Here is a 14,955-nt window from a genome sequence, read left to right as displayed (position 1 = left end):
ATTCTAAGACACTTTCCTAGCTGTTGATAACAACAAGAACAGATCTTAAAAGTGGACTGCAAAGGGAAAGCAAGAAGCCATAATGTAGTGTAAAACAATTGTTGGCTAACTTGATAACTAAATGGATGTATAGGAAAGTAGGTAAATAAATTTGATAGGTAAATAAATAGATAGATGATAGGTACATACATACATACATACATACATACATACATACATACATAAATTAGATTTGCTGGAGAAACTTTCACTCACCAAAATGTAATGGAGGATGTCATTAAATTTTTCTTAAGAAAAAGATTAATGAAATCTTTTGGGTGGATGGTGACATGGTCAGAGAGTGAGTTAATTTTTCCCAAATATTCATTTTTCGCTTCTTTCTTGAAATAGAACCCTCAGGTTTTAATTGGACTCACAGTTGCCCCAAATAATTTTCCAGGTTCCCTTGAAGCTATTGTGTGACCAGATAAGAAATACTAGAAAATGGAATTAAGCAAAAGTATTATGTGCAATTTCTTGGGAAAAGTCTTAAACAGAGGTGAAAAAGGTCATTCCTTTCTTTTGTTGCTTTCTCCATTGTGCTGATTGGAATACAGATGTCTGAAGTTTGAGCAACCATCTTGAAACATAGAATGGGAGTCAGGCATGACCAATGGCAGAGAAACAAGCTTTGGGAATTCTGATAACTGTCACCATGGCATATTATACCAGCCTGAGACTAACATTGTGGGTTGCTAAAACCATATTCAAATAGCAAAATATGATCATAAATTGTCTTCTACGAGTGTGGATTTCTGATACTTAAAATATCCTTTCTAAAAGTATGCAGTGATGTGCGTGGGTCTATAAGTTTTGAGTCAGAAGCCAAAGGGTTTGAATTATTTGCATTGTAGAGAAGAGAAGAATTTTAAGTTTTGGAGGAAGTCAAGAAAAGAAGGAGAGTAAACAGAAGGATGGAGTCAAGAGATGAAGAGAAAGAAACAACACACAAATAAATCCAAAGAAATAAAAACAAATGTCAACAACACAAAAGCATAAAACAATTATGGCCAGACAAAATGGATTTCACAAAATTGTATTGTAAAGAGTTTTAATATGTTTGCTTTGTCTGTGCTATAAATCTTCTTCCCTATTTTTCTTCACAATCATCTGTAAAATCTAGATAGCTCACTAAGATGCATGTGTGTGTGTGTGTGTGTGTGTGTGTGTGTGTGTGTGTGTATACAGTTTTTTTCTTTTGAGTTGAAACCATGATTCTGAACAAAATGGAATCAGTATGTAAGGCTATAATAGACAAGGATTTAGTTGAATCACTAATACCTGAGATACTCTTCATTTTCTTTTCCTTCGTATGCCACTCAAATATGAAGTCCTTGAAGAGAAGAACTAGATTTTGCTTAATCTCTGTACATGTCACACATAGTGAGTATTGATAGAGAAGCAGCCCAAGGACTAAGGGCTATAAGCACTTATTGTAGGGGAGATGAGGAAAATCTACAGAGGCAATAGAGGAGTGGTCAATCCAGTGTAAGGAGAACCAAGAGAAGTTTGTGTGCCAGAGGCAAAGATGAAGAAAATGTTTTAGAGGAAAAGTGGTCAATAATAGGAAATGTTGCTGATAAGGCAAGTAAGATGAAAACTAGAATTAACCCTATAAATTTGGCAAGTTGGAGGTCACTGGGAATACTCACAAACACAGTTTCAGTGAAATGGTAAATAGTTGGACTGCACAGCAAGAGAGAATGAGAAAAGAATGAGAGATAATGAATATAGACAATCATTTGAAAGAATTTTGCTATAAATGGGAGTATAGAAACTGGGTTGTAGCTGGAAGAGGATGTGGGATCAAGAGGACCTTTGCTTTATTAAGATGTCAAGAATGATAGCATGTTTTAATAATAATGGGAATAACCAAATGGAGAGGAGGGAGAGAGTGATGAGTTGGAGAGAAAAGGGAGACTTGTGTTAGCAGCAGCCTTGTGCTGGGAATGGAAGCCTGTGCACAACTTGAAGACAGTCTCAGTAGGAGCATGGGTCACTGATCCACAGCAATGGGGGGAAAGAAAGGGTATAAAGATACAGATGCAGATGGTCTGGACATGTTTGAATGCAATAGCATGTGAAAATAGCACATATTACATTTGAAATTATTTTTTAAAATTTATTTTGTGGTTAAGGGGTATCTCTTCCATTAGATTTCAAGCTTTCTCTTGGTTTAGAAAATGTGTGCCTAACCCACCACTGTGTTCTCAGCAGAAAGAATAGTAGCCAACATTCAGTAAGTGCCCAATAATGGATGAGTGAATGAATAATGCCCATTACTACCCCCCCACACATACACACACTTCAATTATATCATGCTTCTGTAAGTTTTAGAGGTCATCATTCTAGGAATTCTAAAATTCTAGGCTATTACAATTTCCCAAATTCCACAGAATATTCATTACATATGAACAAGATAAAGCATTCTGATTTCCTGCCATGTTTACAGCTCTCTGTTACAGAAAAAAAAAAAAGCCACAGGTTTCCTTTCACATTTGTACCACATGAATCCACTTCATGGTGACAGTGGATTGGGAAGACAGCAGAGGCTCTTGAAATGGGCGTTACTGTGAGAGCTCTGCAAAAGCTCACATCTGTATTGATGAGGAGAGGGCATCTGCATTGGATGGAGCTGCAACATCTTCAGGTTTTCTCCTTCTTGGGGCATATGAGTGAAAGATACAGAAAAATAAGGCAAAAGCCAAAATACAGAGAAAGCACTAAGAAGAAGGCATGGGGCACTGGGATGGCTCAGTTGGTTAAGCGTCTGACTCTGGATTTCAGATCAGGTCATGATCTCATGGTTTGTGAGCTCGAGCCCTGCATTGGGCTCTGTGCTGAGCAGTGGGGAGCCTGCTTAGGATTCTCTCTTTCCCTGTCTGTCTCTGCCCCTTCCCTGTTTGCTCTCTCTCTCTCTCAAAATAAATAAATAAAAACTTAAAAAAAAAGTCATAAGGTAGATAGCAGTGGAGGTAAAATAGGTGGAGAGCGCTTCAGTCACTGTAATGTTGGTGGCACCAGACTAAGGAGCAAGGGAGGTCTTCTAGGGAGCTTGCTGGATTTGGAGGATTGCTATGGTCACTACAGTAATCTGAATGATGGTTCAATGTTTAATAATACCTGGCTCTGTGACTCCTTGTTCTTGCTGCAACAAAACCCTTTGAATTAAATTAGTAAGAGCATGACTCTGTCAGTCGTAAATGCATTACTTATACTGAATTCTGTTTTTCATGGTACATTCTCTTTGATGTCATTATTAAACTTTGTATTTTCCTTATGAATATCTATATTAGTGCCAAATCATTCAAACCATAAAGTTTGTGAAGATAGAGCCAATGTCCAGTTAATTTGAAATATGGGGTATATGGCATGATTGTAGAGTATAGTTATAGATTTACTAAGTATGTGGGTATTTTTATTACTTAAAGCAATTGTTTTTATTCTTACATAACTATTACTACATGCATAGCTTGGTATGAATAATGCATTTTAACTAGAAAGTAACTATTATTTTAGTTAGATAGCAAATACTTTTTTAACTAAAAATGTATTTACTTGTGAAATCATATTTCTAGTTTCTGACTGCTTGTCAGAGCACATAGATTAATTGTTCAGTAACATCTTCCATTTTTCTTTGGGACTTCCCATTCTATGTTTATCTACTTTAATTTTATCCAATCAAGATCAAACATGGCCTGTTGTTTTGAGCTTTCAGCTGCTGTATATTAACTATATCATGACTCTTCCAAAGAGCTCTCTTCATGTCTACATTATGACTTGCTTTTAATAGTCTTTTTAAAATATGAGATTGTATGTCTATTTAGTTTTGGAGACTTAAACCTCTGTAGTTTCTTTCCAAAGACTAGGATTCTCTTTTTATTTTTCCCCTTTGATCTTTTAAGAACAATTGAATATGGTAGAGTGGATTTTTAACAAAAACTAACAATAGCCTCAAAATAATTTTTGATATTGATAACGACTTTATATCACCTCATTGCCAAGAAGATGGCAAATATAATTGTGATTATATTTATATATTTATATATTATGTATTTTATATATAATTTTATAATTATATGCAGGGTTAGAGAGTTGTTGTGTTGCTGGCTTTGAAGAGGATGGAAGGGGCCATGAGCCAAGGAATATGGGTGGCCTCTAGATGCTAGGAGAAAAAACGAAGAAATCGATTTCCCTTTAGAGCTTCCAGAAGGAATGCAGCTCTATTAACACTTTGATTTTAACCCCATGAGGCCTGTGTTGGACAAAATTGGCAATGATAAATTTGTGTTGTTTTCAGCCATTAAGTTTGTGGTAATTTGTTATGACAGTAAATAGGAGCCTAATACAACAGGTATAGGAGTAAGGTAGTAATTCTTTGTTATCGGAGAATTTATGTGGTGTGCTGACTGGCTATCTTCACTTTAGTGGAAAAAGCTTTGACTCTGGTTCACTCAAATATTCAAATTCAAAAAAGCCAAGATCAGCATCAAGATGGGATGGGTCTTCTTTTTAATGTTTATTTATTCTTGAGGGAGAGAGACAGAGTATGAGTGGGGGAGGGGCAGAGCGAGAGGGAGACACAGAATCCAAAGCAGGCTCCAGGCTCTGAGCTGTCAGCACAGAGACAGACACGAGCCTTGGACTCATGAGCCGTAAGATCATGACCTGAGCTGAAGTTGGATGCTTAACTGACAGAACTACCAAGGCTCCCCTAGATGGGATGGTTATAACTGGAAATACAAAGGCACAAGAAATATGACAATCTAATCACAGCAATTTGATAAGAACATTTTTCCATGTACAGTTACCACATGAATTTCCAGTATTCCAAATATATCAATTTATCTGATTTATGCCAACTTCAGCTCTCTTGCATATTTTGACTGCACAAACTGTTTTTCTGATTTTTCATACTAATCGCCATTTGGAGGGAAGATATTTATAATTTGAAGGTCTGCATTGTCTACAAGGCTTACCTCTCTTTGAATTTCAGGGCCTCAAACTGTTCTCAACTTAGTTCCTTTGGAGGCATGCTTCTGCCTCCTTGAGTATCTTTTTATTTGAAGTCTCTTTTTCCTGTGCTTTTATCAGATACAGGGTCCCTTCTTTTCCTTAATTCCTGGATTTTATATCAAAATTAACTTACAATGGAAAGTAAAACCATTTTAAACTGTTAAAAATATGACAAACATTTATTGACTGCTATCTTTGAAGCACAGTAGTAAGTGCTAAAGAAACAAGAATAAAAATGACAGGATACATTCTGCCAAGGAGCTCAAAATTTAGTGATGGTCCATGCAAATTATTTAAACAATTGTAGAAGTGGGCTAATTGGGACTTGCATAAAGTGTTCTGAGAAAACAGAAAATGAAATAGGAAGAATTAGTAGGAGTTCTTCAGTTGGATCAAGGGAAGGGGCATTCGAGCCTGTAGAAAGCACATAGGTAATAGTATGGAGGCTTGAGAAGCCATGGAAGGTTTGCAGAATCACATCCTGCAACAGGGTATGCAGTGGGGATGACGAAAGAAAACACCCAGAAAGGATTTTTTCTGAATAACTTTATCTCTTAGCTTGAATATTCGTGAAATAACCCTCCCTATGAAATTCTATTGGCCACAGATGTTCCACCCTTACATTCAAAACTTAACTAAAAAGGCCTAACTTTAGCCTAACTAAAAAGGCTAATCTCTAAAAGGAATGAAGTGAGTCACCATGTTGAGACTATTCAGTCCGTGCACATGATTTAAAAGATCTACTGTTTTTCAAAGAAATCACTCTACAAAACAATGCAGGTTATTTAAAATAACAGTGCTCATGACAGTGTCCCTAGCAATTAAACAAGTTAATGAATATGTAATATCCCTTTTTGAGTCTCCATTCCATAATAGAAGGTAATTTCTTTTTAATTATTCTCTGAAGAGATAAATCTTCTCAACCGAGAAAGTGGAGAGGGTCTATCAGGTAATGTGTTTATTAAGAATAATTTTTTGCCTCCAAATTATTTAAGATGTCTGGAAGTGCTGAGTTAGGTTTGATGTTCTTTAAGAACATTTAAAACCATAAATCTGTATTATGTTTTATAGATTCTTTTTAATTGAATCAAAGAGGACTCTCAGGTATTTTGTAAATCCACAGATTAAAATTTAAGTTGACATTCAAGATTTTGGGGTAACTGGACATCATTTGTTGACCATGTACTAGAGACAATGTTGGTGGTTTGCCATATATTACATTATTTCAACACCACTGGAACTGTATCAATGTGATGTTATTCTTCCAGTTTTAGATTAAATACCTAGACAAGATAAATATCTTATTATCAGTAGAACCAAAATTTGAGCATACACTATCATGTAATTTCAAATCCTTTCTACTGCTCTGCAATGTCATTACAATAAGGTTATAAGTCTTTGGTCTTAGAAATCCTTATTACTTATGTTTTTCTTGTTCTTAAACTATAGCTGAAAAAAAAAACTATTTCTTTAAAAAATGACTTTGTGTTCTCCCCACATCTTGAGAAATTATAAAAGTCACATACAAGTACATCTTTAAATAGCAATTCAGAGTTTACAATGTATTTCACATTCATTTTCTACCTTGAGGTAGACAGAGAAGGTATCCTAATGCCCATTTTAAACCCAAGGTAATTGAGAGTCCAAAGATGGCGTAAGGGATGAATTCAGGGTAGGGAGCCAGTCTTCTGCCTTTTTATATGTCACCTGACAGTATCTTCATGATAACATTTACTTTGGAAATGAAAATAAATCAGTCACACCTCCTTTTGGCTGTAACGCAAGCTCCCTGCTCTCTGTCAACTATGTGGCTATTGTACTTGAATTCTCAAATGCATTTTTATCAAGGTTAGCAATGGATCTGGGTTGAAAAGTCTATTTTCCCTTCTATTACTTGCATTCTGGTACTGGAGGGTTATATGTTTATATTTATACGTAAAATTAGAGTTTAACTCTTATTCATGAGGCATCCTTGGTAAATTTGAGTTGCTTCTATTTTCCTCATGTGAATTGAAGACACAAAACAAAAGCCTGCCTGACTGCAAGCTAACACATAGATGGTTTCCTTGGTAACACGTATGTGAAAGACTGCAAAATCTCCCCATTTCCATTCCTGCTTTCACAGAGTCTGTTCAGACTGCTAATATGGGTGTGCCTGTGTGACAGCAAGCCATTTTATGTGAGAGTAAGTGCTTATCACAGACAAGGTGAGGGTGAGGGAAAAACAGTGTTCAGCCAAGAGAAATCAACTCTCAACAGTGAGTAAGACAAGGAGGAAACATGAAACCAAGAGATCCTATTTTGAGTTCTTATAAATGCAAAGAAAAAACATTTACATGACTATAAGAATTCATAAGAGAAAATCATGTTCTTTCTAAAATCAAAGTCACAACCCCAAATCTATTTGTGTTCTATTATTTGACATGGTAAAGAATGGCTGTGTTTGGGGGCTTACCATGTAGTAAAATCACTCTTCAGAAGTTCATGAAACTTTCCCCTCCCAACAATCATGAATTCAAAACTCATACTGTGCAAGTAATAGCTAATATTTCTGTATCCTACTATGTGTCAGGTAGATGCCCAGGGTTTTACATACAGTATTTAAATTAATATCAAAATTATCTCAAGAGGAAGGTCATCCATTTTTCAGACAGAATAACTGAGCATTTGGGAGGGTGAGGGATTTGTCCAAGATCACTCAGCCAGGATATGGTGGGACCAGGACTTTAACTCAGGTATCTGACTCCACACCTATATTCCTGACCAGGAAATAACATTATTGACCCAAAGCTGTGACTTTGGCAATGCCAGCAGAAGCAGAATACGGTGTCCTTGAGTTCTGTGAGATCTTTATCTGGTTTATTTTTTCTGGGTATTTTTAAGATCTTACTAAATATTTGAACAAATTTTAAAAACTTGATTTGTTATGATTGTGGAATCATAACATCATAATTAAGCCTCTTCTTGGTAAGCTAGAGGAGGTGGGAGACAAAGGCAATTCATCAGGATGAGAATGAAATAAATTACTTGTTGAGGTATTTGAAAGGACAGGACAAGATAGAGCCTAACTTGTATTTTTTTAAAGAAAAAGATTTAGGAAATCAGGTGGAACACAAACTGGAATGACTCTAGATCTGAACAAGATGCTATTTTGTTCTAGATTTGAGGACAGAAGTAAAGGTAGCTCCTAACCTGATTAGTTTCCCTTTTCTAATTTTACATATAGTCATTTCTCAAATCTAATGTAGAAGCTCCTTTAAAAAATGAACAAACAGGTGTTCCATAAAATCACATGTAAAAATAAGAGCACTCATGAAGTAAAATGAGATTGAGTTAGACCATTCAAAGCTTATGCAATTATAACCAGTGAGCTAACCAAATTAATAACTCTCCCAATATAAAATAAAAAGTAAAAAAACTTGTTAATAAGGATACTTATTATATTTATATATGTATTTATACTTAAGTATATTTCATTGGATCCAGACATCCTTGCATGTCTACTGAAGGCTATGGTTGAGAAAATAATGGTGCAATTTATGTTTTGTTTCAGCCAAAGTTAAAGAGTCTCCCCCTGCTGATTCCCCCTTCTCTTTCTGTTGCCTCACAGATGCCTCTGAGTGTCCACCATATACTTCAAGCAGCCCCTGACCTGAGGTGTCAATGCCGTAGTCTCTGTGGCTAGTCCTGTGTTTCTGCACACTGTGAACCCTGGCAGGTGAGCTGGCCCTTAATTCAACATGCAGACTTGCAGGGAACTGAGGAAGGAGCAATTGTGCAAGAGGGACACTCTCCGCCTAACTCTTCTGAAGCTGTCTCATGCCCACTGAGGACTACCTGGTACAGAGCTTTCCTCCCAGAATTGTGCATCCAAACCCAGGCAAGCACTCTGCCTTGGGCATCTCCCTAACATACTGAACATGCTTCCACCTCTCTAAGCTGAAATCTGCTGAGGCAAGGGGACCCAGATTTCCCTGCCTCTCATCTCTGTCTCTTTCAGAGTATCACAAAGCACTTGGTCAGAAGTGTCAGCCTTTTTCTTTTTCTTCCTCTCTGGTCAGGACTGCCTTCTACATTATTTTGCTCGCCTTGTTGAGGTGGTAGCTGTTCTCTCTGCCCTGTGTGAAACTATGATGAGTGAGCAAATCAAAACCTGCTCATGGATAAGGAAGTATTATTTGAAATATATATTGAAAATACCTTGTAGCCACTTCACACTTTTGCTTCCATCTGAACTTCTGTTTGAAGAAAAGGTTGGTTTTGCCATTTAGAATTTTGATACAGAGAGAAATGAATAGAAGTAGGGAGTGGTGAGGAATAGCAAATAAGAGAGAGGGAAAGGGTGGTTTTAGCAACATAGGGTAAGCAACATAGTAAGTAGCCTTGTGAAGCTACAAATGAATGATTCAGACAAGGGTCATCTGGAGTTACAATTTAGATTACAGAGAGAAGCATAAATGTGGTTAACGGCTGGAAATATAGTTTTAGAGAGAGCCTTAAAGCATTTACAGAAAGAATCTCAGTGTGTTAGAGACTGGATGACAGAGGGAAGTGTAGTAAAATGAATGAATAATAAAGGTGGTGTAATTAAAGGTCTAGTGTAAGAATGTTGTGATAAAGAGACAAACCTAATCATCTATAGAAAACATTAAATTATGTATATTTCATTTGTGAGTGCTTAGAACACAATGTAAGAATACTAAAAAAAAAAAAAAAAAAAAGCCAGATTCCTGTTTTGTAACCAGAGTTTCCTCTTCACAGACAGGGATAGCATGCTCTGTGGGAGAGATAACAATGTTAATAGATGACAGAGAGAAAGCAGAACATTTCTGTTCCTATTTTTCTTCTCCTTTTCTTTTTTTTTCTTTTTAGCAAAGAAATTAAAGTAAAATGGAAAGAATAGGAAAGAATTTAAAGAACAGAACAAATACTGTAAAACAGAAATTGAAATCCAAATTAGCCAAGGAATGGAGAGGAAACCCCTTTCAAGGGATTAAAATATCCGGTTCTAATACACAGGCTAATTTGCTGAATGAATTAGCAAAACTCATTGTTCAGAGTTACTACAGAAAGTTGGGAAACCATGAAGAATGAAAAGGACACTAGAAAACTGTAAATAAAGGCAAACTCATTGTCAAAGCCAAGAAAATGCATGATATCATTGTAACAATACCATTATAGGGTGGGTTATTTCTTTTCTCCAGTATGAATATGTGACAAAATGTCAACATTTTATCATTGTCTTCCTGGAAATTATTCATAAGCAACAAAGAGATGTGAAAAAATATATAAAAATCTATTTGGGGGGAAAAACTAGGAATCAACTAAAACTCTGGACTCACAAACAGTTGGTGACAGAAAACAAAATTTGCCACCCTAATATATGTCTCGTTGACCTAACGATTATCTTGTGCTGGTTATTTTTAAGAAACTGCAGACACAGAAGAAGCTCTGAAAACTGAGTAAAAGTTACCCTTTTGTAAGAGACACACATTTGTAAGTGAAATCTCCATTTGTTAAGGGTGTCTCCTTAAGGGTGTCTGTACCAGGAAGAGGAGGATATCCAAATCTCTAAAAACTGATATCAATTGAAAAGAAACCTACCTAAATCTATGTAACAACCATACCTTTGTTTACTGTGTTTTTTTCTGATAATCTCCCATAACTAGCTTCCCTTCCACTCCCCAACATCCTTCTTTTGTCTTTAGTTGGAGATGATGTTTAAGTAGTGGTTTGGACCATTATGGACAGTTACTCAGCTTTCCTATGTCTCTCCCATGTATAGAGGAAGTATACATATTATGAAACTTGTATTTATTTCTTTCCTATTAATCAGTCTTTTATTATTGGGAAGGGCATATCATCCAAGAATCTAGAAGGATAAAGAGAAATTATTTTTCGTCCCCTATACTGGAATGATGTCCCACATAAAAGAAATGGAACAGGTGGGCACATGAAAGAATGTGGAGAAAAAAGACCTGATTGGGAGGAGATGATGGCTACAGATTTCAACAAAAAACTCTTACTGAAGGAGCATACTGTGAGGTATGAAACCCAAATCCATAGTATATGAAGTCAAGAACAAGAGTGACAGAGAGGAGTCTTTATATTAAAAATATAATGAATTAAAAAGGAAGAAACCCATGTCTACTTATCCTTGCTGGCTATGTAGAAGAATAACTAACTAATTCTTATGCAAACCATGATCATAATATGTGGCCCATTCCTCACATGAAGCTTCTGAAAATAGCTCATAGAAGGGGGAAAAAAAAAAGAAAGAAATTCCTTAAATGAAGAATAATAAGGAAAGACAGGCTGGGAGGTGCAGAACAGAAAAAGAAAATGTCAGATGCCTTCATCTGACATTTTGGCAGGCTGACATTTGACAGTGGTTGCCCCTAAATCCTTGCCCCTACCCCCCTGAACAAAAAATCTAATCTCACCTACATTTTAGCAAAAGAACTCTAATTTATAATGACACATGGCTACTCAGCTGAAGAACTACATTTCCCAGTTTACTTTTCTAATACACATGGCTCCTTGACTAAGTTTGATCAAAGAGATATCAGCAAAGGTATTAGCTGGGACTTTTAAAAACTTTAATTAAAGGGAAAGTGGTATTTTCTCCTCTTATCTTCCTGGTTGATGTTCTCTGGTCAGGATGCAGTATAGTGAGTTAGAAGGACCCTGGGTACCTAATAGTTTTGTGTATCCTCACCATCTACAGGCTATTTGTCACCAAACATTTTTTCACATAAGTGAGAAAAAAAACTTTTTTTTGAGGCCACTGTCATTTTGTGTTTTCCTGTTACATGCAACTAGAAAAAAATTCACAACAACAAAAAAAAATGTTCTTATGGAACAGATGTAAAAATTGCCAGGACTTTATTTATTAGTAAAATACACAAAATAAGCTGAGTCAAGCAATCACCTCTGTGATATCAGTGTATAAAGCAAAAGTGTAAGTACTCAAGGAAAAAAAATAATGTAACAGCAGAAGCTAAAAGCAGTTGTCATAACTCAAGAAAAAAGTAAAGAACAACGATGAAACCATTCCAAAATATAGGAAAAATTTTGAGGATCACAATGAGAATATACATTTCAGAAAATAGAAGACAGCTGATGAAATAAAATGAAAATAATAAGAGTTTAAAAGAATTAGAGAAAAAACAATAGATATGAAGATCAGAAAATGAGATTAAAAAATACTCATGATTAATTCTCAATAAGTTGATGAAAATGACTGAAAAGAACAAATATTTAAAGACATAATTTTTTAAATAAAAGGACATGAATCACACACTGGAAGTACAGTGTCCCATAAAATTGACCTGAAAATTAACAAAGGCAATCCTAGTAAATATAGTACACTTTAAAGATAATGATGTCATCCTTTAAGCAGTCAGATAGATAAAGTGACTTATAAGTAGAAAAAGGCTGGGCCAGTTTTGTTCTTCTCCATGGCACCATTAAACATGAAGGCAAGTAGAGTATTAATGCCTTTGAAATTTCTTAGAAAAGAAGGCAGGAGCCAATGTTTTTATACAAAATCTAATTGTTTTTCAAGTTAGAAATGTTATGGATCAACTAGGTAAAAAATTGCTCTTATGGGCCTTTCTTAAAAGAATGAGTTTCATCCAATCAAGAGGTGATTGAGTCCCTTTGTCTACGATTAAGATATAAATACATGTATTTTGGGGTAGTGGTACAAAATATTGCTAATGGTAGGAAACAGAGAATTAAACGCATTATATAAAGCTTTAGTTATGAAGGTAATATTGGAATAAAAATAAAAACCTTAAGATATATACATACTCACACAAGCAAGGGGAACACAGTCAAGGAGTTTATTAAGTCTATACACAAAACCATGATGAGATACCACCTCACACCAGAATGACTACAATTAACAATACAAGGAAACAACAGATATTGGTGAGGATGTTGAGAAGGGAACCTTCTTACACTATTGGTGGGAATGCAACCACTATAGGAGGTACCTCAAAAAGTTCAAAATAGAACTACCCTATGACTCAGCAATTGCACTACTAGGTATTTACTCAAAGGATACAAAAATACTGATTCAAAGGGGTACATGCATCCCAATGTTTATAGCAGCATTATCAACAATAGGCAAATTATGGAAAGAGTCCAAATGTCCATCGACTGATGGATGGATAAAGAAGAGGTGGTTTCTATATACAATGGAACATTACTCAGCCATAAAAAGATGAAGTTTTGTAACGATGTGGATGGAGCTAGAGTATATTATACTAAGCAAAAAAATAAGTCGGTCAGAATTTAAAAAACAAAACGGATGAACACAGGGGTAGGGAAAAAAAGGGAGGGAAGCAAACTATAAGAAACTTAACTATAGAGAGCAAACAGGGTTGATGTAGGGGAGGTGGATGGGGGTTTCGGCTAAATGGGTGGTTGATATTGAGGATGGCACTTGTGTTGAGTACGGGGTGCTATGAATCACTAAGGTTTACTCCTGAAACCAACATTATACTGTATGTTAGCTAACTAGAATTTATTTTTTTTAATTTTTTTTAACGTTTATTTATTTTTGAGACAGAGAGAGACAGAGCATGAACAGGGGAGGGGCAGAGAGAGAGGAAGACACAGAATCCGAAACAGGCTTCAGGCTCTGAGCTGTCAGCACAGAGCCCGAGCTGGGGCTCGAACTCACGGACCGCGAGATTGTGACCTGAGCCGAAGTTGGCCGCTTAACCGACTGAGCCACCCAGCCGCCCCAGCTAACTAGAATTTAAATAAAAACTTGAAACAAAAATAAGTAAATGAATAAATAACAGTAAAAATATTTTAAAATATGCTACAAAGAATATTTACAAGTAAGAGTGGACTATCCATGATGGCAGAGAAGTAGGGGGACTGGGACTTCCCTCATCCCTCAGATACAGCTGTATTGAGGTCAGAACATTTAGAACACCCAGGAACACTGTCTGTGGAGTGACAGAAAAATCACAGGTGTACAGAAACAGCTTGGCAGGACAGAGGTGCGTGTTTGTGAATTGGGAGAGATAAAACAGGCGGCCTAGGCTCTGAGGGGAGAGGACCCCTCCTGTGGAGAGACAAAAGGAAGAGAAAAAGAGACTGTGGAAGTATGGGATTGTATTTGGACAAGAGAAAAACCTCTCAGGACCATAGACAGGGGAACAAAAAATATGGAGAGTGCCGATTTCTACTTTGCAAACAGCCTTAGGAGCCAAAGATTGGAATTTCCAGGGGTGCACAACTTTCTCCAGACCAGAGCTGCTGCTGGTGTGAGCCTCTGTGGGGGAGGGAACTAGCCCCAGGGCACGCAGTAGCAATCTCTGGGGCATATGGGAAGAGAGCAATCCCCTCCCTCAAGTACTGTGGGAAGAGAGTTTATTTGCCACCCCCCCACCCAAGGACAAAAGACCTTGCAAGCACCAGTCAGAGGCCCTTTGTCGGCTGGGCAGAGTGGCGCTACCCCAGAACAGGACTAGGAAATGCGAGATCTTTTAAGACATCAGGTTTTGATTCCCAGCCATGTACCTAGGAGGCATGGGAGACTATGGAGCAGGACAAGCCTCCTGCCTGCACCATTCTGTGAGGGCTGCGCAAACAGTGTGGTTTGAGACACCAACTCTGGGGAGGAGAGACTGGGGTGTTGCCATTTTTCTCCCCATCACTAAATGGTGAGGCTTCAGGGAATAGGACACTGGCCCCCAGTGGAGGCAGGACCTGCTTACACCAAACCTGCCCCTCTGTGCCTGCTTATCTACTGGAGTAGGACTGACATGATCTAACCAGAAGGCCTCTACTCCAGACCAGCACAACCACTGGTCCCAGGCACCAACAGACAACTGTCCTGTGGTCTTGTATGTTAGCCTGGTTTTTAGAATTTTTTAT

General features: G+C 36.9%; 1 protein-coding gene across 1 annotated transcript in view; it reads left to right on the top strand.

Annotated features, from left to right (window-relative positions):
* Window positions 1-10,679, top strand: part of CPNE8 (copine 8) — a 285,057-nt gene extending 274,378 nt beyond the window's left edge. Inside the window, exon 20 of the mRNA XM_053226117.1 lies at window positions 8,666-10,679. Within this exon, the coding sequence (XP_053082092.1) occupies window positions 8,666-8,740 (75 nt within the window). The 3' untranslated portion in view covers window positions 8,741-10,679. The remainder of the gene's footprint in view (window positions 1-8,665) is intronic.
* Window positions 10,680-14,955: the final 4,276 nt, after the last annotated feature.

Source organism: Acinonyx jubatus, chromosome B4 (assembly GCF_027475565.1).
Source record: "Acinonyx jubatus isolate Ajub_Pintada_27869175 chromosome B4, VMU_Ajub_asm_v1.0, whole genome shotgun sequence".
Taxonomy (NCBI): Eukaryota; Metazoa; Chordata; class Mammalia; order Carnivora; family Felidae; genus Acinonyx; species Acinonyx jubatus.
This window is presented reverse-complemented; position numbering and strand designations above follow the sequence as displayed.